We start from the raw sequence: 21,455 nt of genomic DNA, 5'->3' as shown, positions 1-21,455 counted from the left end.
ACTACCCGCAGGAGAGGAGAACACACGCAGCACACCTACAGGGGAGCACCATGTGGCCCTGCGTGCTGACACAGACTATGACACAGAGGAACCTTGGCACGCGCTGAGAGAAGAAACGCTTACAAGGAACCACAGTGATTCCACCCACAGGGTGTCCAGAGTAGGAGTCGCGCAACAGCAGGCACAGGAATCGGGAGGGTGTGCCTCGAGGAGCCAGACACTTGGGGGGTCACTGTGGAAGTGGGTGCACAACTCTGAACACACAGAAAAGCTGTGTGCATGGTCTTGGGGGTAGGTTGGTCATGAATTCTGTCCCCATGAAGCTATTAAACTGCCACCAGTGAAGGACACTGGCCACACTGGGCATGCCCTCTGTCGCCTGCCTGCTCTGGTGCTCTCTGCTGTGCCCTTCTGGGCCAGTGATCCACCTGCCAAGCCTCATCTTTCTCACTATCAGGCAGGTGGAGCCAGAAGAGCTCTCCAGCCCCTTCCAGCACTGAGCATCTCAATTCCAGCTTCCGAGATAAATGAATTCAAGTTCACAGCAAAGGGAGAGTTGAGTTTGAAACAAGAGGGGAAAACAAGGGAAGTCCACAAGGTCTTACATGACACAGGGATTCAACCAGGTGGGAATACACTGGTCTCAGAGGAGTTAAGACCAGAGTATAAAAGACTTGGACTGGCGCCCAGCAAGCGGGACACTGAAGACTCTGTGGCACCATGTCCTCTGGCACTGGTGCGGGGTGGACTCAGGCTTTGCTCTTGCACTGTGCCCAAGGCCTGGAACATCCACATCTCTATCTGTGGGACACTTCCCATCCCATGAGTCTTTAACAAAGGTCTCCTGGTCCTGCCGGCCTTGGGGAAACACAGGTCCTCTGCTCCCCTTGACTCAGGGGCAGGGCCAGCATTTCTATACTCGCTTCGGCCTAACAAGGAGCCACTGACTTCCTGAGGACAGGAAGGTTCCCTTACCCCTCAGCCCCTCAGAGATTCAGCCCACTCCAAACTTAATTGAATGTGAGCATGAACTCCTCAAAGACCCCTGCAACAGGAAAGGGTCTGAGGGGTGTTCTAGGCTCCTCTCTACTCCTGCCAAAGCGGCAGCTTACAAAGTGTGTTCCTTGGGGCTAAGGGGCTGTATGCAGATTTACATCTTTAAAGATTTAATTTGAAAAAGTGGTTGTAGTGATTTAAAAGAGGTTTCAAAAGGAAGAGTGTGACTTCCTCTGTACACTGAGACTGCTGTGGCAAGAGCTGTTTAGAGGAACGTGCCAATAAGTAAGCAGTACCATAACGGCTGCGCGGGAAAGACGTCCTGGATCCTGTGTGGAAGGACGCAGAGCCAAGAGCTGGGGCAACAGACGGAGCTTCCCAGTCACAGGGCAACATCCACGGCTTAAATTCTGAAAATGGCACATAAGTAAAAGGTGCGGAAATACAAACAGCCGCCATTTACTCGGTATATACTTCGCATAACCTCTGAAGGGCTTTTACGTACAAGTAAAATCTGTCGATGACCCATACATTTTACGTAGGCTCAGAGAAGGCAGGTGATTTGAATAAAGTCACACAGCTAGTAATGGCAGAATTCTAAAATCTGCTGCGCCATCATGCTTCTATATGAGAAGTGCACTTGACTCAAACAAAAAGGAACATAGCAAAGAAATAAAAATGGCAAAAGCTCTAAAAAAAAAAAAAAATCTTGCAGTGACTCAAAAAAATAGAGGTGAGTGATAAAACCTATAAGGCTCCATTTCAAAATAACAAGTAAGAAGACGGAAAGGTTCTATGACGATGAAGTGACTGCACCAAGGGTGCCCAGAGTCTAATGCTGTGGAGAGGAACCAAGGTCAAGGCCAGGGAAAAGGTGGGTGCCAGGCCAGATTCTAGCTGTCATTAAGACAGTGTCCATGTCGCCGAGCACTGTGACCCAGGAGGGTCAATGCACCTCCCCCTCCAAGAAAACTGGGGTTTTCACCTGAAAGAATGTGTGGTGGAGGGGATTTTGCCAACTCTCCTGAGGGGGATGAGAGAAAGATAGGGCAGCCCTCGGGGCATGCAGGGCACTTGTGAGGTGCTCCTGTCAGCCACGAGGACTGGGTGGGGGACTGGTGAGCAGTTTCCAGCAAACATAGGGATTCCCATGTCACTCAACTTCATCTAGGTGACAAAACACAGAGTCACAAACTCCATTGGAGCCCAGAAGCGGCTCTGCGTTCCCGTTACCACAGGTGACGCTTTGCGGGGCCTGTCAGTTTACTTTCCAGGACTGCAACCACTGGGAAGAAACGTGGCCTCCTATAGTGTGTAAGTGGGATAAGGAGAACTGAGGATGGGCCCAGGCCCTCGGGCAGAATTCTGCCTCGGAGCTGCCGCCCGGCTGTAAGCCTTAGCCATTAAGTACAGTTAAGCTGTTGAGTCTTGGATAGGAGAAAGACATTTTTGCTTAAAAAACGAATGAAGCCATGGGGCTGGGGCTGGGGCTGCAGCTCAGCAGTAGAGCACTTGCCCAGCATGTGTGAGGCACTGGGTCAATCCTCAGCACCACATAAACTAAAGATATGGTGTCATTTAAGACTAAAAAACATATTAAAAAAACAAATCAATGACCAAAAAAACCTAATAAAGCCATATTAAAAATTTTTTGTTGTTGTTTTTTTGGTGCAGTGTTGGGGACCGAACCAGCACTAGGCAAGCGCTCTGCCACATAGCTGTACCCCCAGCCCAATGTTTTACTAGTACACAAAATTTATCTACAAAGTCAGGAAATCCAAGTGGGATGTATCCTGAGGTATCACAGTTGGAGTGAGGAAAACCCATGGGATCCACAGAGTCCCCATCTTGTGGGGCAGAGTAAAGCACAGTGCTGGCCCACTACCTTGGAGTAACAGACTCACTTTAGAAACGGCAAGGACTGTGACCATGAATGCAGAACCTGACCCCGACGGTGAACTCTGGGAAGGAACACACTGCACATGAGACTTGATTCTGCCTGGTGTACAGGAGAGCCCGGCTCGCTGCCTGGGATCACCCCACACCTGTGATGACATCCCAAGTCTGGCGGACAGGACCAGGCAGAAGGCTCTGCTGCAAACACGTGTGGTACAGGGAAGAACCTCCGCCTGCAGACAAGGGCTTCAGACGCACATTCCAAAGACATTTCAAAGAAAGAGAAAGTGAAAGCAAGAGACAGACCGAAGTTTAAAAAGATCAGTGCAAGGGCTCTTGTATGCTAAGCCAAGAAAAGCCAAGCCAGCTCTACCCCGTGGCCCTAATTTAAAAGTCAAATATAAATGATAAACCAACAGATTGGGATATAAAAAGATGCTTAGAGGCTGGTATGTGGCTCAGTGATAGAGAGCCTGCCTGACACCGGGGAGGCCCTGGGTTCTATCCATAGCACACCAGAGGAAGAGAAGGGAGGAAGGGAGAGAGAGAGACAGACAGGAAAGAAAGAAATATTTAGATGAAAAAAGTTCTTCAATTCCATGAGTTCCAGGGCAGGCAGTGTGGCACCGTGTAGTGTTTGTCACAGAACACTGAGGTTTCTATACTTCAGTGTGCCAAGAGGAGAGCCGAAGGGTGAATGATCTCACAGCACGTCCCACTGGCTGGAGGAGGAAAGTGAGGTGTGCAGTATGGAGGTAACTACCCCGACCGGCAGCAAAGCGTGATCAAGACATGATTCTCCTGCCTCCCAGCACAGTGCCATTGTGCAGCTGCTACAGAATTAAAACACAGGCCAACTGTGGAGACCAGGAAGAGGGGCTCCGTGGGCACCAAGGAGTCATGCTGTTGTTAAACTAGGAACAACAGAGGAATGCTTGGGCCTTCCCTGGAGTGGGGTGCTTTTCTTTCTCTGCAGGGGGGCTGGGCGGAGGCCCCTTCACCCCTCCATTCTGCAGGACTGTGCTCACTACCCATGCTCACCTTCAATGTGGTGACAGGTTTACTGCTACATGGCTCAACAAGAAAATAAGTTTTCAGGAATCATGTTGAATGGTTCAATACTTAAATTATATTGTGTTGGCAGATTTGTGAATAGTTTTTAAAAAGAAGATGAATACTTAATTAAAGTCATATTTTTAGCTAATCAATTATCAAAGAACAAGTAACTATTAACTGCAAAAATGCCTGTTATTTTTTGGCTTTCCAGAAAAAGGCCTGATAGGCATGTTCATGGCCAGTACAACATGGTGTGAAAAGCCACTCTTTGGAATGGTGCAGAAAGACTCGATCACTCAAAGCATCAGGGGCCAACTCTACTGAAACCCCAGCCATGGCAGAAGGCTATAGCTGCGCTCCTGGGTGGGAGAAGACAAAAGAAGGAGGGACAGGGACAGTGTGCAGGCAAGGTGAGAGGCCTCTCTGAGGAAGGAAAGCAAGAGCCACGAGCTCCCACACAGATACCCCAGCCGCAGGCAGAAAATGTGCATGGTGTTCTCAGCAAATGGAGACAAAGCAAAAGGGACATGGTCAGGTGGGACTGGACTCATTTTAAAATACAGTGAAACGTGAGGCGTCTGTGGCCCAGTTTCATGTTTAGCAATGACCGATTATTAGGGAGACCCCTGACAGTCAATGAAAGAAAAGGTTCCTCCACTGTGGAGGAGGGAGGTGCAGAGGAAAGGGAGCATACTCTACGGTCACCAACAGCCTCCACCTGAAATGCAAATTATGGAAAGGAACACAAGAGGGTGACCTGCAGAGGGACGAAGGGAACACTGGTTGCAACCGTACTCTTCTCTCCTCAAAGGAAACAGCTATCTACAGCACAGACTCCAGAAGGCACTTAAAGAGTCACCCCAAGCTGGGGTGGGGACGGTGGCTACCTTGGGTGGTGCTTCGTCGGACCCTCCAGAGTCCCAAGACACGGTGGCCTGTCTTCTGGACTCCATCCTCATCCGTTCTTCCTGCTGAGCCTTCTCTTCCTCCAGGATCGTGCTAGAGAAAACACACTGAATCAGGGGGCTGAGAGCCCGAGCAGCACCCATCATTGCCCACCCTGCCCCTCCAGGAACACACCTGGACCCTAGTGGAGGACACTCATAAAGAAAGGGGAACGCCACATTGGGTTCCTAACCCTGAGCCAGGACGCTAGAGCAGCCTTGGTTCTCAGGGGCACAGGGAAGAGAGAGGCTGGTGAGAGTGGAGGACTGGCCAAGGGGAAGCATCTATACGCCGAAGTGCACTCTGAGCAGATCAGAAAGACCCGAGCAATCCCACACAGCCCTCGTCAAGCAGCTACACACATGAGGCAAAATCTGGACAGACACAGACTCCCACAGAACGTGACCTCACCAGCACGTTATGTGATCAATTAGCAAGTTGGCCAACAACTTCCTCAATTGCTCAGTACAGTAGTCCTACTAATTCTCAGCTTAAAAAGTACTTTATTTGGCCAGGAAAATAAGGAAGACTACAACAGCACTCACAAGTGCTTCAGAAAATACCGTCTGCCCTGAGCTGGAAGCGCTACACTTACCCTGGCTGTGCAGACGTTGAGGTCCCACTGCCGAGACTTCGACTTCTCAGGCAGAGGGGGCGGGGTGAGGCTTAGCTAGCTCCCCAGGCCACACGCACCCCCCAGGCTCAGTGGGCCCAGTGGGTCTTTGAAACCCTCGTCCTAAGCCTAAGCGGCAGATAGTGCTTTCCTACGTGCTTGTAGCTCCAAGTTCTAATAATACAGCTCATTCAAAGTTTCTGGCCCCTGGCAGGCAGAATGCAGTAAATAACCACCCAGAATTACTCAGGAAAGAGTGACATCAGCGGCAGAGACTCTTTCTAATCTGGGAATTTGTTCAACTGTTCATAAAGACATTCCTGTAGAGGTGGAGCCTGGCTCTCACTCAGGCACCTTCCCAATCAGGAGGACAGACAAGATTCATTTCCTAGCTGCCCTGAGTCAGAAAACCATCACTGCAGACCTTAAAGACATTTTTCCTCAAAAGGAAAGGAGATATTCTCCTCAAGGCAAGGATCGTATTACCACTTTAAAGAAAAGCTCTCAAGGCTGAGGCCCACCCTCTCCTCCCAGCCTCTGGTTTCCTTCCCACTTAAGACTGTGGTCAAGGAAACAAACGCCAAGCCATCTCCATAGCATGCAAGAATCCCTCAGCAGCCTCCCAAGAAAGGCACTCTGGGCACCTGGCCGAGGGTGAGTTCCAGGTGAACCCAGGCAGCGTTTGGGGAGGGAGCCCTGGGCATATGTTTAAGGTGCTCTGGTTCAGGGTAAAGGGAGACTCAATAGCCAGAAAGAGAATAGCAGTGCCCTTGCAGAGAAGGAGGGTGGGTTCTGTCTGGAGTGTCCCTGGCTGCACAGGCATCAGCCCAGAGCCATTACAGGCCCTGTAGAAGCCAGGAAGAGGATTTCTAGCAAGCTACCAGGGCAAACCCATCCAAGCACATAAGCATTACATGACTAACGCTTGGCAGTGCACTCTGTTCACTCTGTGTGGAAATAAATATCTTTACATTTAAATTTTCTTTACGTTCATGACCTAGAGCCTTGTGTTACACTTTGAAACCATGCCTGCCACATAGTTGACACTTAGGCATCTGCTGGATGAACAACGGATTCACAGTGAGTGGGTGAGACACACAGATTCCAAGGACCCAGAAGATAAGTGACTTGGCTGGGACTCAGCTCATCAGTAATGACAGCTGTAATGAGTAGTCAGGTACAGGGAAGGAGCCTGAGGTCTGAGTCAGACTGATGTCGGGTTCAAGTTCTGCCACAGACAGGCTGTGACCAGACAACTTGATCCCTCCATACCTCATCCACAAAACGGGGCGCCTCCCTAACCACCCCTAATTACTGACCTTGAGGATTACTGTAAAGATAAAACAAAATTCAGACAATCTCTGTAAAGTGCACCAAAACCCAAGAAGCTTTTAAAAATGAAAAGAACTATGCCAAAATCCCCATCAAATAGCATCGCCCAATGGCTAACGGCTAGCATTCCTACAGGCGCTGCAAGTATTTCAAACGAGTTAAGCAGCAATTAGAGCTCGAGGCATGAAAAGAGCAACCATCCAATGTCTTACTGAAGTGTTTACAGTGCAACTTCCATGAACCTGCTAGAATAGTTACTGACACTGGCACCTCCGGGTAGCCAAGCACGTTGCCACCACCGGGAACAGGTGAGACTTGGGCAGGAGCTAAAACAGCTCCACAGCAGAAACCTGGCAGATGCCCCTTAATGTCTCAGGGCACAGAACAAAGGTACACCCCTCCAAGGCTGTTGGGGAGGATGGAGACGGGTATCCGTGGTAGTTCACTCTTCCAAAGTGATGTGGGTGCTCTCTTCATTCCCCTCTTCCTCTGATCCAGGAAGAGGGGCCATCATAATCTCCACCACCTCTCCTGGAACACCTTTCTCTCCTCTGCCTGGCCATGCCTAACTTATGTCTCAAATGTCCTCCACAACATCTTCCCCAAGCTTCCAACTCCCTTCAGGCTGTCCGTACATGTTCAGAACTGGCACAGCCCTAAATCACAACATGCATGAAGAATTGCCAGGAGTGGCCAAGTGACGCCCAGGAGCAGAGTGGGTCTGCTGTCCAGTGTGGAGGACCACACTGCAAACCTCCAGCACTGGCCAATGGTGAATCAGGAGAGGCCTGCACACAGGCTGCTTTCTTTGAGATGGTTCCTAGGGGTCAGAGTCAGTCTGAGACCACAGCACAGTCCCAACTGGCTCTAGGGAGAAGCACATCCCTTTAGCAGTTTTCAGGTGCCCTGCTCTTCATCACCTGACCCTTAAAGCAAATAGCAGAACCTGAATCCTAACATTTTAAGACTTAAAAAAAAAAAAACCTTAAAAGCTTTTAAAGTCTTTAAAAAATCAAGGGAAAAAAATCAACACAAAATAACTTTAAAAAGTCCTTTCTTTTATTTCTTCATATGATTAAAATACAGGCAAGCTGCTATAAGACTAAATAGGACATTTCTTCCAGGCAAGACAACTCTACTTTAAATAGGTCCCACTGTGCCATTTTATGTCACATGGGTTGTCTAATCTTGTGGCCGTGTCCCAAAGATTGCATCCAGAATTGTGAAATCCCTTGCATAAGGAGATTTCCTGAGGTCCCACCTGGCCAACCTCCCCACCCACTGAAAGTCACTTCCCCTTTTCTCTAGCCTGCTGAGTTCACCTATGAATCTTCCCTTGAGCCCTTAACCACTGCTGCCTCAGTGCCCGGTTTAGGCTATAAGCTTAGGCTTCCTGCGCCTGTCAGATGGGTTTCCATTCCTCTTCTCAGTTGCACAGCATGTGCACACCAGATATTCCAAGATTTCTTTTCTTTTTAAATATATTTTTAGTTGTAGATGGACACAATACCTTTTATCTCACTTATTTAGACCCAGTGCCTCCCACAGCCCCAGACCCCAAATTTCTTTAGCTAAGCACACCAGTCTGTGCTTCAGAGACACAAAACAACTAGGAAGGGAATTCCTGCAGTCTCCAGAAATAGCATATCAAACACTCCTGAGTAACCATAATCTGTTGCTCAGAGTAGACAGGAATATAAATCACTCACAAAAGGCTAGTCCCTAGATGGAGGAGAAAGGCACCAGAAGACAACGCTGAGCTGCTCTCCTGCCTCTGCATCTGCTGAGGAACCAAGGGCAACACTAGAATGTGCACAGGGTCATGGAGATCAAGCTGAAGCATATTTTCCCAAACTCTCAATATTTTTAGTAGCTATTCATTCCACTTGGAAGCTTTCAGCTGCTGAATATGAACTGGCAGAGAGCCCTCGTGGTTTTTCCTAGAATGGAGGTTTCAAAGTCTTATGCTTGCAAAGAGATAGAACAGTAAGAGCTGAGACTTGTTGCTTCAAACACGAGCACACTTGATAACTATGTCCATTTATTCACAGGGCCCATCTAGGAAGAGAGTCCTGAAGAGGGCAAAGTAGAACTTGAAATTTGTTTTCAGCTCCTTCATTTTAAAAGAAAGAATTGCTCAAGTAGCCAATTCACACTTAAAGGACATAAAAACGTGAGAGAGTGGCTGATTTTCATCTGGTTGCATTACCCCTTGTGAAACTGGGTCTCAGGCTCCCTGAGCAGGCATGGGAGGGTCTTACTCACACCCTTCCAGAGCATCCAATGTGAATTCACTTGTAAGGTATTTTGATGGTGAACAAGAACGTGGTCTATTGAGTCCCCCATTCCCAGTACTCAGCCATGATACACAAACAAATCTCCAGCAAGGACAGATTTCAGGAACAGAAAAGGCCCATCAATGCAGAGTGGCTGATATTTGGGTTGTCCAAGCACTTTCAGAGGAAAGGGACTGCACCCCTGGTGGGCCATGCAGCCACAGAGCTCTCCCTGCCAGGCCCACAGTGAGAAGTCTGGCAGATGAAGGACCATGCATTGGAGAAGACCTGGAGAAACTCTGAAGGAAATGCTAGATGGTTCAGTGCTTGGAGCCGCCTTACAGCCACAAGAAAAGAAAGGAATGTTTATCTATTTCCTTTCTGTAGCCTGTGTCTCAAGATTGACCATGATGTGAACTCTCCTCTTTGAAACTACAAAACTATATTTCTTTAAATAAGAAATGTTCTCTGCTTTATTTAATATGGAGGGAAGAACTTTCACTTTTAAAAAAGACTGGACTTTGACCACCTAAACAAAGCAATGATATCACAAAATTTACTTTGGACATAAAAATCAGTCTGGGTTTATAGTGCAATAAATTTGAAGGAAAAAAAGTGGGAGGGAATGGCTTGCTCTGGCAAGTTCATGGGAATGCCAGTTTTGAAACATGATCTCTTGTAATTACTCAACTTTGCCTCATCACAAAGGAACGGAGCTGACCTTTCCGAGAGCTTCCTGGCATCTGTGCAGAAAACAAGCCTGCAGAATTGAGCAGGGTGGGGAGGCTCAGCTGGGTGGGCTGAGCTAGGGACTAACTGCCACCGTGTGTCCCAGCTGCGCCTCCCCTGGACATCACCCTCATCAACACTGAGATCACACTTCCCTCTTCACCTAAGACGTATTTCAGCATGCAGGACGTGAGCACTGCTGTATGTTTGGTGAGTCGGCCATCTTGAAATTATGTTTTAAAAAGCAGTTTCTTCTAAAATCTTACTACACAATGGTGAGCTCTTTCTATTTCTGGCATGTTTGATAGCTCTTCTTGTGGATTAGAACTATAAACGATGAATATAAGAAACAACTCCATGACGGCTCAGGAGAGCAGCCAATAGCTGCAGGATCCTGGAGGGCACTGGTCAGAGGAGGAGTGCCACCAGGCAGAACCTCACAAGTGGGCCAGCACTCTGACCAAGCTGCACCCCAGCCCGGGTTCCGACTTTTTAAGAGTCCTTAGCCAGCAGGCAGACCCTAGTACTACTGGCTTGATGAGCACAGAACCAATCTGGAGCAACCATGGCTGACGGAAACAAAGGGGAAATCCAAAAAAGAAGAGGCCACAGAGGGAGTGCCTTGGTCCAGCCTCCAGCCGACACACAGGGCAGACTCCAAGCAGCCCAGTCAGGCTAAAGAAAAGAGTGGGCAGAGATGTGACTGGCTGCCTAGCTCAGGTAGGATCTGCAACCCAAGATCAGCCAAGTTAGCTGCCTGTTAGAACAATCTGAATGCTCATGAGAGGAATGCTTAAATCAAGGGTTTTTGCAACTTACAAGTCACAATACCCAGGACATGATTGAAAATTCTCTGATATACAAGTCAATATGAAAATGTCATCTGCTGTCAAGAAGAAAAAAGATTTGACTCTAAAGAGGACTCAGACATTGAATTGGTAGGCAGTAGCTTTCAAAGAAGCTACTATATTGAAGGACAAAAGATAAGTTTGTTCATAATAAATGAAATGAAAGGAAATATTGGCAGGGAAAGAAAATATAGAATAAAAATTCTGTAACTAAAAAATATATCTGAGATAAAATTTCCATGGATGGGATGATAAAGAAGAGTTAGAGAACTTGGCGACAAATCAGTAAAAAATTATCTAGTCTGAAAGAGAAAAGGGATAGAGGAGGGGGTGGAGGGGAGGAGGAGCACCTGGGCCTGGGTTACACACCTGTGATCCCAGCACTTGGAGGCTGAGGCAGAGCGCTTGCCTTGCACATGTGAGGCACTGGGTTCGATCCTCATAAAATAAGTAAATAAGTAAAACAAAGGTATGGTGTCTATGTTCAACTAAAAAAAAAAATAATAAAAAATTTAAAAAAATACATCAGAAGAAGTAATGGTCAAAGTTCCTCCATATTTGGCAAAAGATGCAAGTACACAGCTTTCAGAGGTTCAGAAAATCCCAAGCATGAAAATAGAGAGAAAACAACACCCGCACAAGCTGTGTGAACCATGGAACACCACCGACTGGAGATGACTAAAGCCACACACCACATACAGAACACCAGCACTGGTGCACTAGTGGCTCCTTCCGAGAAGGGAAGAGGTAGAGTAGAAGGCAGGACACCTTCACAGGACTGAAAGGAGAAACAAACCCCACTCAGGCAACAAAAATCAAGTTCAATTCACTTATGGGTAAAGCAGGACTAATGGAATTCACCACCACCAGATCTGCACGAGAAGCGCTGAAGAGACTCCTCAGGTTGGTGAAAAGCCAAAGCGTGAGCTCTTCGTGCAGAAGGGAGCACTGCATGGGGATAAATGCAGAGGACTCTTTAAAACGTGCTCAAGACAAAAACTGCAGTCTTATTTTGCAGGGTTAATAGCGTGTGTGAATGTGGTACACACCTGGCCACCAGAGCACACAGGCTGAGGTGTGGTAAATGCAGATTTTTGTTCCTGAGATGCCTTGTAATTCAGTTGAGTATGCTACTGACACACAATATGAAAAAAAAAATTTGTGCCTGTAGCTACTGAACTAAACTTTAGTCCTGACCAAACCATCTGTCACAGTGCTGTATAACGAAATTAAGCACCAAAAATAATACAGAGTTAAAACAATTACCAAAAACCTAAGACTAAAATTATACATGCATGCACATATATCAAAACCCCAAAACCCAAACCCCCAAAAGAAAGCTCTCAGCAGCCTGAAGCCGGAGCCGAGTCCACACACTGCCTGAGTTTTCAGCAGACTCAGGGTGATCCCCACAGAGAGGCCTGATTCCCCAGCTGCTCCCTGTGGGAGCACACTAAGGATGAGCCAGCAAGACAGGCAGTGAGACAAAAGGCATACTGGGAACTGTCACCCATAAAGACCTGGGGTAGAGGCCTTGGTACTGCTGTTGCACCTTATTTATTTATTTATTAACACACACACACACACACACACACACACAAACAACTTTTAAAAATTTGTTCTACTTAGTTATACATAACAGCAGAATGCATTTCAATTCTTTGTACAGAAATAGCACCTTTTGATACTCAAACAATGTAGAAAGCCCAGCTATAGGAATTCTGGATTTCTCTTTCTTGTGTTTCTTTTTTCACTCATTTATTAAGTTGCTGATCAGTCTAAATCATATGGCAATGTTTTCTCTTTTAAAAAAAAAATTTATTGATACTAGGAATTTAACCCAGGGGCACTTCATCACTGAGCCACATGTCCAGCCATTTTATGTCTTATTCTGAGACAAGGTCTCACTAGGCTGGCTTTGAACTTGTGATCTCCTAACTCGGCCTCCCAAGTCAGTGGGATTACAGGTATGTGCCACAGCACCAACTAGGGCAATGTTTTCAGGGAATTCTAGACATCTGAGGCTGTGGGCGGACAGCTTGAGCTGTGGACTGGGTACATCTGCTGGGTCACAGTTCTATGCCCAGGTTCAGCGCCTTGCCACATGGTCTCAACCTCCTCATCTGCAAAGTGAAGGTGAGGGTGCCGCCTACCTCCCCAGGGGCTGCGGTGAAAGCTCAAGGTGCAGTGCCTGGACACACAAAGGGCTCAGTGACGGCTCCTTTCTAATGCAGTGACCAGTAATGCAGAGGAGACTTGCTATCAACTCAGTGAGCGCTTCCTAAAGAGCTCAGTGAGGGAGACTGGCTCAAAATGTGACTGTCTTCCAAGGCTATGCTTGCAAGCCGAGTGTCCTTATAACACAGACCTTCAGGTGAATACCTTGACATGTCACGTGTATCCTTTAACCTTCTCTTTCTATGTGAAAATGGCTTGCTTAGAAATAAGTAATAATTTCCAAAGGTTTAAAAGCATAGAACAAAACTGAAAACAACTACTGTTGGAGCAAGTGGAAGACATGCTCTCTCCTGGGTACACGTCTGTCCACTTAGAAATAGAAGGCACACACAGCCTCAGGTGCATGGATACATGCCCGACCTCGATGCCCACCCACATGTATGCTCACAAGATCTTGCTGCTGCACTCTTGGAACAGTATTCTTTTTTTCCAGTACTGGGGACGAACCCAGGGGTGCTCTTTCTAGCTACATCTCCAGTTCTTTTTAATTTATTTTGAGACAGGTTCTTGATAAGTCACCCAGGCTGGCCTCTAACTTGTGATCCTCCTGCCTCATGAATCCCTGGGACTACAGGTGTGGCTCCTGCTTGGCTGGAACAATATTCTCGAGCCCCAAACTAGTAAGCATCCAAATATCCACCACTGTGGAATGGAGAAATCAACTCTGGTGTGGGCACAAATGGGGCCACACAGCCATGACAATGAAGTACAGCTACCTGAGTGACAGAGACAACCTCACCAGCTAAATGCTGAGCAAAATAAATCACAAAGAAGAAGGGTGACAGCTGAGACCTTCAACCTGAAGGCTACCCTGGGAGGGTGGACAGCGACTAGGGAGGGCAATCTGGGTGCATTTCTAGGCTGTGGCCTTCTTGGTTCCCACTGGTTACAGTGTGTGTGACCTGAGAGAGTCCACTGAGCTGTTCACTCAGCAATCCCCTCAGCATTGGTGTTTTTATGCTGCAGTAAGAAGGTAAGGAAGAGATAAAAGTTATGGCACAATTAATTTGTTAATTAAATTAATAATTTTGTTCATTCATATTAATCTAAAGAGGATTTAAGAAATTTAACATGAACTCAAAACTTTCCCTAAACTGAGATGAAACATGTTGATCCTTTTTACAGAGGCACAGATGCCTTTGTCAGGGATCGCGCTGCTCAGAAGTCTTGGTTTTGAATAGAAGCTCCCGAAGTTCTTTCTTGTGGTCTCCTGAATGCGGAATCTGACCAAGAATTAACGGAACTCAAGTGGGGACCAAATGATTTTCCATCAGAAAAGCGCTAGTACACCTTTAACAATCTGTCAACCACAAAACACAAAAATGCTAGAATACATATGATGAGAATCCTTACTGCGGTTCACGTAAATACTCCTATTGTGGGGCTTTTTTACACTTGACAACGAGCCACCTGCAGGTTGCTCTCCTCCTCCTCCATGAATCCACTCCTACGGACATGGAAAGAGGTCACGAGGACAGGTTCCTAGGGACACAGAGACTGACTGACTCAGTAAAGTCTCACCGAGTGGTTTTCCTGAGACGCCACCTAACAAGCTTGGTCCTGAAAGTCCCTTTCTTCAACTCACGAAGTCAGAACACACACACACACAGTCCAGTCAGGACGAGTGGAGGCCACCGTGCAGTGAGCGCACAGGGCGGGAAACACACTTGCCTGGCCGGTGGGTGAGGACCACCAGGCAACTGCTGTTTCTTTGTGAAAACTCTGACTGTAATAAAAACTCCACAATAGCAGCTATTTAATTATGTAAATGCCCCAGCAAGCAATTATATAAAAAAGTTTAATTTCATCAGCCATTTGGTAGCCATATTACAAATATTCAAAATGCCAAGTTCAACTCCATCTCTGCTGAAAGCAGAGCGCCCTGGGACACATGAAGGCTCAGTCACCTGTGCTCAGTGTGCACAGGCCAGCCAGTGCTCCTGGCAGGAGGTGCAGGCAAACCGAGGCGAGTGTGACGATCCCTGTCCTCAAGGAGCCTCAGTCTAGTAGGGAGGAGACATACTAGACTGTGAGCTCCTCGAGGGCAGGAAAAGTGCTCCGGTCATCTGGCCCAGTGACCAGTGCCAGGCTCGGCAGCCCTTGTGGAACAGAGCTGAACTGGGATGCAGCCCTCTGTGGTAGCACAACAAGTACAGGGACACAGGGATCCGGAGACCCAGGGTGCAGGCTGCATGGCTGAGAGGCCCGGAAGAGCCAGCGTGAGACAGTAGCTGAGAGACAGGGAGGGCCAGGCAGGCGGGGCGTCGGTTGGGGGGGGTGCAGGGGGGTACACCAGGCCAGGAGGGGGCATCTGCCAGGCTATTTGGAAGATAGGGGGATGCCGTCTGGCCATCCTGGAAGTTGGCTTGAGTGTGGCCTGCAGGCCTCTATCTGGACATGGGAGGTGGGTGCCAGTGACCCACTAGGGGTCATTCTGATCAGGGGAGGTCCCTTTCCATGGTGTTGTTTTAGGAAAACCAAGCCAGCTGTGCCAACCAGACAGGAGAGGAGTGCTCAGAGGGTAAGGCAACAGATTTCCTTCTTGGGTAACACAATGCCCAGCTGGCAATTTAAAATGTAGGTTGGAACTTATGAGAAAAGGGCAAGGCCAAAGCTAAAAAGTGGAGAGGCCCAGTCCACGAATGGCCAGATCAACGGCACATGGAATCTTCAGGAGTACTGAGGGCACAAGGGCAGTTGAGAACAGAGACCTGACCAACGCCCCTGGGAAGGATGTGGTCAGCATGTCAGTCAGTAGGGAGACACCAGGCAGGTGGGGTGATGGAACCCATACTAGAAGGGGAAATTTCAAGGACAGGCTCTGTGAAGTTCTGGGGAAAGATCAAGGAGGAACAAAAAAATCTAAGCGAAACATGAAATAAAGCATATTCAAAACCCAGCTACAGTAGCACGGAGGACATAATGAGTATGAGAACTGATTAAGATTGAAGAGTGTCTACTTGAAGAGGACTGAAGAGATGAGGGCGCTGGTGGCCCCATGGACGAAAGGTGGAGACAGCAAGTGAGGCTGGCCTGACTGCGCTCTTCCCTCAGGATGAGGCTCTATTGAGCAAGGACTGTCTGGTCACCACGAACCCACAGAACCTTGCTCAGAACACACGCATCCAGCAAACACCTGAGGACAGAAAGAAGCATCATACTCCTTCCAACAGGGCCGATCCTCCCAAAGCACTCTCCTGCAAGGATCCTTCTTCCAGTGGCTGAGCCATCTGAAGGTTGATGAAGCTTCAGGAGTGCTTGGGCACCACCAAAAAGCAAGGGCCAGATGAAGTTGCAGGGTGCCATGAACCCCGATATTTGGAATTAAAAAAAAAAATTCTGTCCCTATCAAAATATTTGGCCCCAATGCAGATTCTAATTTGATTCAGTTCAACAAACATTCATTCATAGTGCCTGGTCCTACAGTCTGTATCGGCTGAAGAAATGAGTGAGATATGGTGGTGCTTATCAGTAGCTCTGACTAAAGCTGAGGACACAGACATGAAAACAAGGACCTCCCCAGGGCAGATGGCAGGTAGACCATGCAGATGCTTCTCTGAGGGACTCAGTACACACCTAGTCCCTGTGTGACTGCCAGGGGTCTGGAAGCTACTGGAGGCCTTGGGCCTAACAGTGCCTGGCACAAAGTGGGAACCACGAAAAGGCACCTGAACCAACAGTGGTGGCAGAAGAAAGGCTACTTCTCTGGGGGACAGGGCTGCATGGGGAAGCACCCTGGATTCTGAGTAGGAGTCTGCTGTTGGCAAGGTGGGGGAGCAGGCAGTGAGCTCCCTGCACTAGTACAGGGAGGCAAAGGGGCCGAGTGGAGGAGGCTGCAGTGACAGCAGGGCTGCAGTGACAGCAGGGCCGCAGCGACCATGGGCCACCTAAGCCAGGCCAAGTCAGGAGCTCGGGGAGAGATCTGACCACAGCTGGAACTTTATTAAGATTTGAAGATATTTTTCATTAAAGGCTCTAGCAAGGTACAAAGAAATGCCAATTAAATTTAAAACTAACTGAATTTGCAGAAGAAACAGCCCAGCCTCAGATGTCCTGATAAAATGACCTTAGAATGCTATGACTGCAAAGGAGGAGAAGCAGCAAGGTCTGCCCCCGCCCAAGCCCTCTCCGCCCCACTCCTACCTGAGCTGCGCTTTAAGTTCAGTAAACCTGGGCCGCCTGCTGGGGTCATAGGCCCAGCATTTCGTCATAAGGCTGTAGAGGGTAGGAGGACAATTTGGAGGCATTGGTAATCTTTCCCCATTTTCAATTCGACCGATCACATCATTGTTCTTCACTCCTTGAAAAGGCTTCACACCATGCATCAGAATCTCCCACATACATACACCTGTGAAGTGGGAACGAAAACAGCGCAGTGAGCTCGGCAGGAAGGGCAACCCCATGTCTGGGAGTGGCTTTGCAGCGGGCACCGTGGGGCCAGCTGTGAGATCCAGGCAACACATCAAGCAGAGCAGCATTCATTACCTCCAACATATAGTGAGATCAGTGATAACCACTTGACGGGGTGTGAGTAATGCAGTGCTGAATTATTACAAAGAAAAGCCATAAAATCCCCTTGTTTTCCTCAGAGGTCTATTTCTCTGAAAATGCTGCACTTGAAAGTGACCCACCAGCTCAGGCACACTCCATGGCTCCAGACGAGAGGCTACCTGCACATCCCCACCCAACTTCAGCCCAGCCTCATTACAACTGCAGCTGCTGCCTTGAGACCTGAAAAGAAACTCCTCAAGCACAAGTCTGCAGCTTTCAGAGAACTCAGCTTTCCCTCTAAGGCACACGATAGCTTTGCTGTCTGGGCGACCCTCCAGCACACCACTCCCTTCCCTTGGCCTGGTTGAGGACTCCCATGGCTATAGCCATCTCACCCAGACCAGGCCGCACCTTAGCAATGACTGCACTCTGCCCCAGGAGGCCAGACTTTCTGTTATCGGCTCAGTGATCCTATAGACCCACCTTTCAAATCAACAAACAGGACAGCTCAACACTAAGGATGCACTGACACGTGACCAAAGGCACCTTCTGCAGCACCACACGATGGCCACCTGCACTCTGGCCGCCTAGGAGGTCGGTGCCTTGGCAGGCCACAGCACACCTTCCCTGGCATCAGCCCTATTTGCTGTCAGACCACCTCCTTTCAGCTTGTTCCTGAAGCAGTTCTAGGAGACCCTCCTGTCCCCAGGACGAGGCTGCTGTCTCAGGTCTGACTCTACCTTGGAATGCACACGGTAGGAATAATGCCCCATGCAGAGGACTTGGGATGCAAAGAAGGAAACTCCCATGCTGGCGTGAGCTAGATTCTCAAACTGAGCCACACATCGGCAACTATTGATAATTCCAGAATCTCTAACAAAAAAAATAATGTCTTGGTGCACTCTTTTAGTAGAAATTATAATCCCATTATCAGTAACAAAATTAAGAGTCACTATTTCTCGAGAACTTACATCCTTTCTTTGAAAATCACATATCATCCTTAATTCTCATAATGCCCTTACCTTTCTCTAAATACTATTTTATTAAATCAAATATGAGATGCCATTAATTATGTGACAAAAAGGGAGAAATACTGCCAGAGTGATTATGATGCAACCCTTTTTCCCACTTGGGGTCATTACTCTATTCCTACCAGAAGAGCCCTTTCAAACTCACCTGGACACAAAACAACAATGTGAACAAACACGACGCCTGTGAGCAGGCCAGCCCAAAACAGCACAAAGATGCCCCCAGGTGACACAATGGACCCCGCCCTGGAAAGGGCGAGATGTGACCATAGGTGCTGGAGGATCTGGGGCATGGCCTTCCTAGGGGGATCCTGCAGTCTAGGTTACACAGGTGCTCTTCCTTTGTCTACCTGTGGCTCCTAAATACCAATCAGGGCACCAAACGGTTGCGGAAAACCCACAGCATGGAGCCAGGAGAGCTGCATGACCTCAGCCGGCACTCTGAGCTGCTCTGATCTCATGGGACTCTCACACACAGGACTGCCATCAGGTCAGCACGTGAGGGTGACAGACAAGGGATGCCAGGAAGCGGAATGACGCAGGACAGTCGGGAGGCAGTGCCACCCATGGGAGGAAGGGCAAGTCACGCCACAGTCAGGATGAGCTGTCCAGCCACACAGTGCAGGTGGATAAGCCCACATTTACACCAGGGCTGGGAGGCACTGCGACACTCCAGAGAGAAGGACGACCACTGAAGAGGACGGGAGGGGTGGGCCAGACATGGAAGCAGCAGCTGAGGCCAGCAGGCCCCAGAGGAAGGACATCAAGGACAGCGTAGACCTCGGAAAGCAGGGCCACCGAAGGGCCCAGGACACCTGAGTGTTGAGTCTGTCACAGAGAATCATGAGATGGCTGAGGGGAGAGAAGGAAGGAAGGAGACAGACAAGGCTGCTCCCCAGGCAGAAGAGACAGCAGCAGGAGGAGCACAGAATAGCAATGGGACGTGCCACAGAAGGCAGAGCGCCACAAGGTGTGCCCAAGAGCTGTGAGCAGCACATGCTCCTCAACCACAGCCCCACGACCTGTGTGGCCAGGGAGATGCTCAGGCTCAGAAGGCCAGGCAACCCATGCTCGGGAGAGACAGTGCAAGGCCTGTTTTGCCAAGCACATGAGGCACAATTATTAAAAATACACAAAACTCCGAGAAATACTCACCAAACATCCACACGTCACTAGCTGAGGTAAAACGTCGAAAATTGATTGACTCTGGAGCCATCCATTTAATAGGCAATTTTCCTTTGGAAGCTAGAAGATTAATTTTAGAAAATAAATTTTCCCTGCAATCTGCTTGAGAACCTAGCAGAGCTGAGATTTTCACTATCAAATATAAAGCTTCATGGGGCTAGGATTGTGGCTCAGAGGTAGACTGCTTGCCTAGCATGGGCGGGATCTGGATTCGATCCTCAGTACCACATAAAAATAAAGGCCTTGTGTTGTGTCCATCTACACCTAAAAAATAAATATTAAAAAAAAGTAATAAAAAAAATAAAACTTCAAATATCCCACCTGACTCTTTAGAGAGCAATGTTCTGCTTCCTAGATGTCCTGAGTAGTTAGACTAGGGTAGGGGACATAGACCCTGGGGTCCCTCCCACTGTGGTGAGGCAGGGGCAGGGAGGAGAGTGAGTGGCAGGGCTTCGATGCTCACCAGGACACACCCACACGTGTAAGACGGGTGGGTCCTGCTAGTGCTTACCGCACACTTCACTCTCGTGGCCATGCATATGGGGCCAGTACTCCACACATATGTGATGTCTCACAAAGATCACAACCTGAAGCCCTAAGACTACTCGTCAGGAGACCTTCTGGAGGCTGCCCCACTAATAGGTGGCTCGGTTCTGCAGAGCGCCCTATGGACCCAGACTTCTGGATAGATAGGAGGGAGAATGCCAATGTGCCTACTGGGGAGACTTGAAATGTTTGCTGCTCCATGCATGTCTTTGAATGACTACAAAAGCACCTTGCGTACAAGTCTTATGGGTTACAAATTGTAGCAAATAAGTAAATACACAAATATGGCCTCTATCCTCCATTTGCATGTGAAGAGCGAGGGGCCTGAAGCTAAAGGCTCTGGGACAGCCCAGATCAACCCTGGGAGAGGCCAGGAAGCTTCCCTCCTGCAGGCAAGGTACACCATCCAGGACCATCCTTCAGCTGCTGGGCTTCCAGAGGAGCCAAAGGAGACAGGCTACAAGGTGGGAATAGGTACCTCAAATATGGCATGGAGTGAGCAGAGACAGACCAGGGTTGGGAGGAGTGGGAGGGTGGATGGTGACCAGGAACAGGCACAGACACCAAGGGCCTACGCAGGGGCCTTTGGATCCTTAGAACCCTGAGAAAAAGGAGTAGTTTGGAGAAGTCTTAATACTTAGGGGTTCTTTTTCCATTATCCAAAAATATCTACACTCATTGATCATTCTGAGGTGATATCTGCATGAATTACCAACTGCTCATTTTTATTTTTTAAAGTAGTTTTGAAATTGTAGATGGACACAATACCTTTGTTTAATTAATCAATTTATTTTTCATGTGGTGCTGAGGATTGAACCCAGTGCCTCACATGTGCCAGGCAAGTTCTCTACCACTGAGCCACAACCCCAGCTCCCCAACTGCCCATTTTAAATGCTGTTAAAGGATGCGAAATTTTGGTATTTGTATTAATTTAGAATTTAGCTCTTTATTGGAATTCTAGGACTTGGACTAGTTAATATTTGAGCTAAATATGAGATATAGTTCAAAATTTAAAAAACTGATTTTTTTAAAAAGTTAAATGACTAAATAACAAAAACAAACTTTTTTCTCAAATATCAAAAGATCATAGGTTAGTAGTCACAGGCACAGAACACAGAAAGGGTGTGGAAGAGAGTTGTCAGGAAGCTATCTGTCTGTTGCCGAAGAACCCGGGCCTCGCATGCTAGCCAAGCACTCTACCACTGAGCCAACTGGATTGAAATTTTGGGCCAATACAAATAAAAATGCAGTAACACGAGTGCATGTGCTAAGTCTT

At 48.1% G+C, this 21,455-nt stretch overlaps 1 protein-coding gene across 26 annotated transcripts in view; it reads right to left on the bottom strand.

The window, feature by feature from the left end:
• Ptk2 (protein tyrosine kinase 2) overlaps positions 1–21,455 on the bottom strand; it is a 229,663-nt gene that overhangs the window by 29,619 nt on the left and 178,589 nt on the right. For 14 of the 26 annotated variants that reach the window (XM_058580859.1, XM_058580862.1, XM_046448971.2 and 11 more), the window contains 3 exons: positions 19,604–19,693; positions 17,073–17,277; positions 4,836–4,947 (listed from right to left, as the gene is read on the bottom strand). In XM_058580859.1, coding sequence (XP_058436842.1) covers positions 4,836–4,947; positions 17,073–17,277; positions 19,604–19,693 — 407 coding nt within the window. Of the gene's footprint in view, positions 1–1,292; positions 1,407–4,835; positions 4,948–17,072; positions 17,278–19,603; positions 19,694–21,455 lie in introns of all 26 variants that reach the window. The other 12 variants (XM_058580855.1, XM_058580854.1, XM_058580847.1 and 9 more) reach the window with 1 other exon arrangement.

This window comes from Marmota monax, unplaced genomic scaffold (genome assembly GCF_021218885.2).
Source record: "Marmota monax isolate L192 unplaced genomic scaffold, Marmota_monax_Labrador192_F-V1.1 WCK01_AAM20220418_F8-fsc00073, whole genome shotgun sequence".
Classification (NCBI taxonomy): Eukaryota; Metazoa; Chordata; class Mammalia; order Rodentia; family Sciuridae; genus Marmota; species Marmota monax.
The sequence above is the reverse complement of the archived record's forward strand: the minus strand, read 5'-3'. Positions and strand labels throughout refer to the sequence as shown.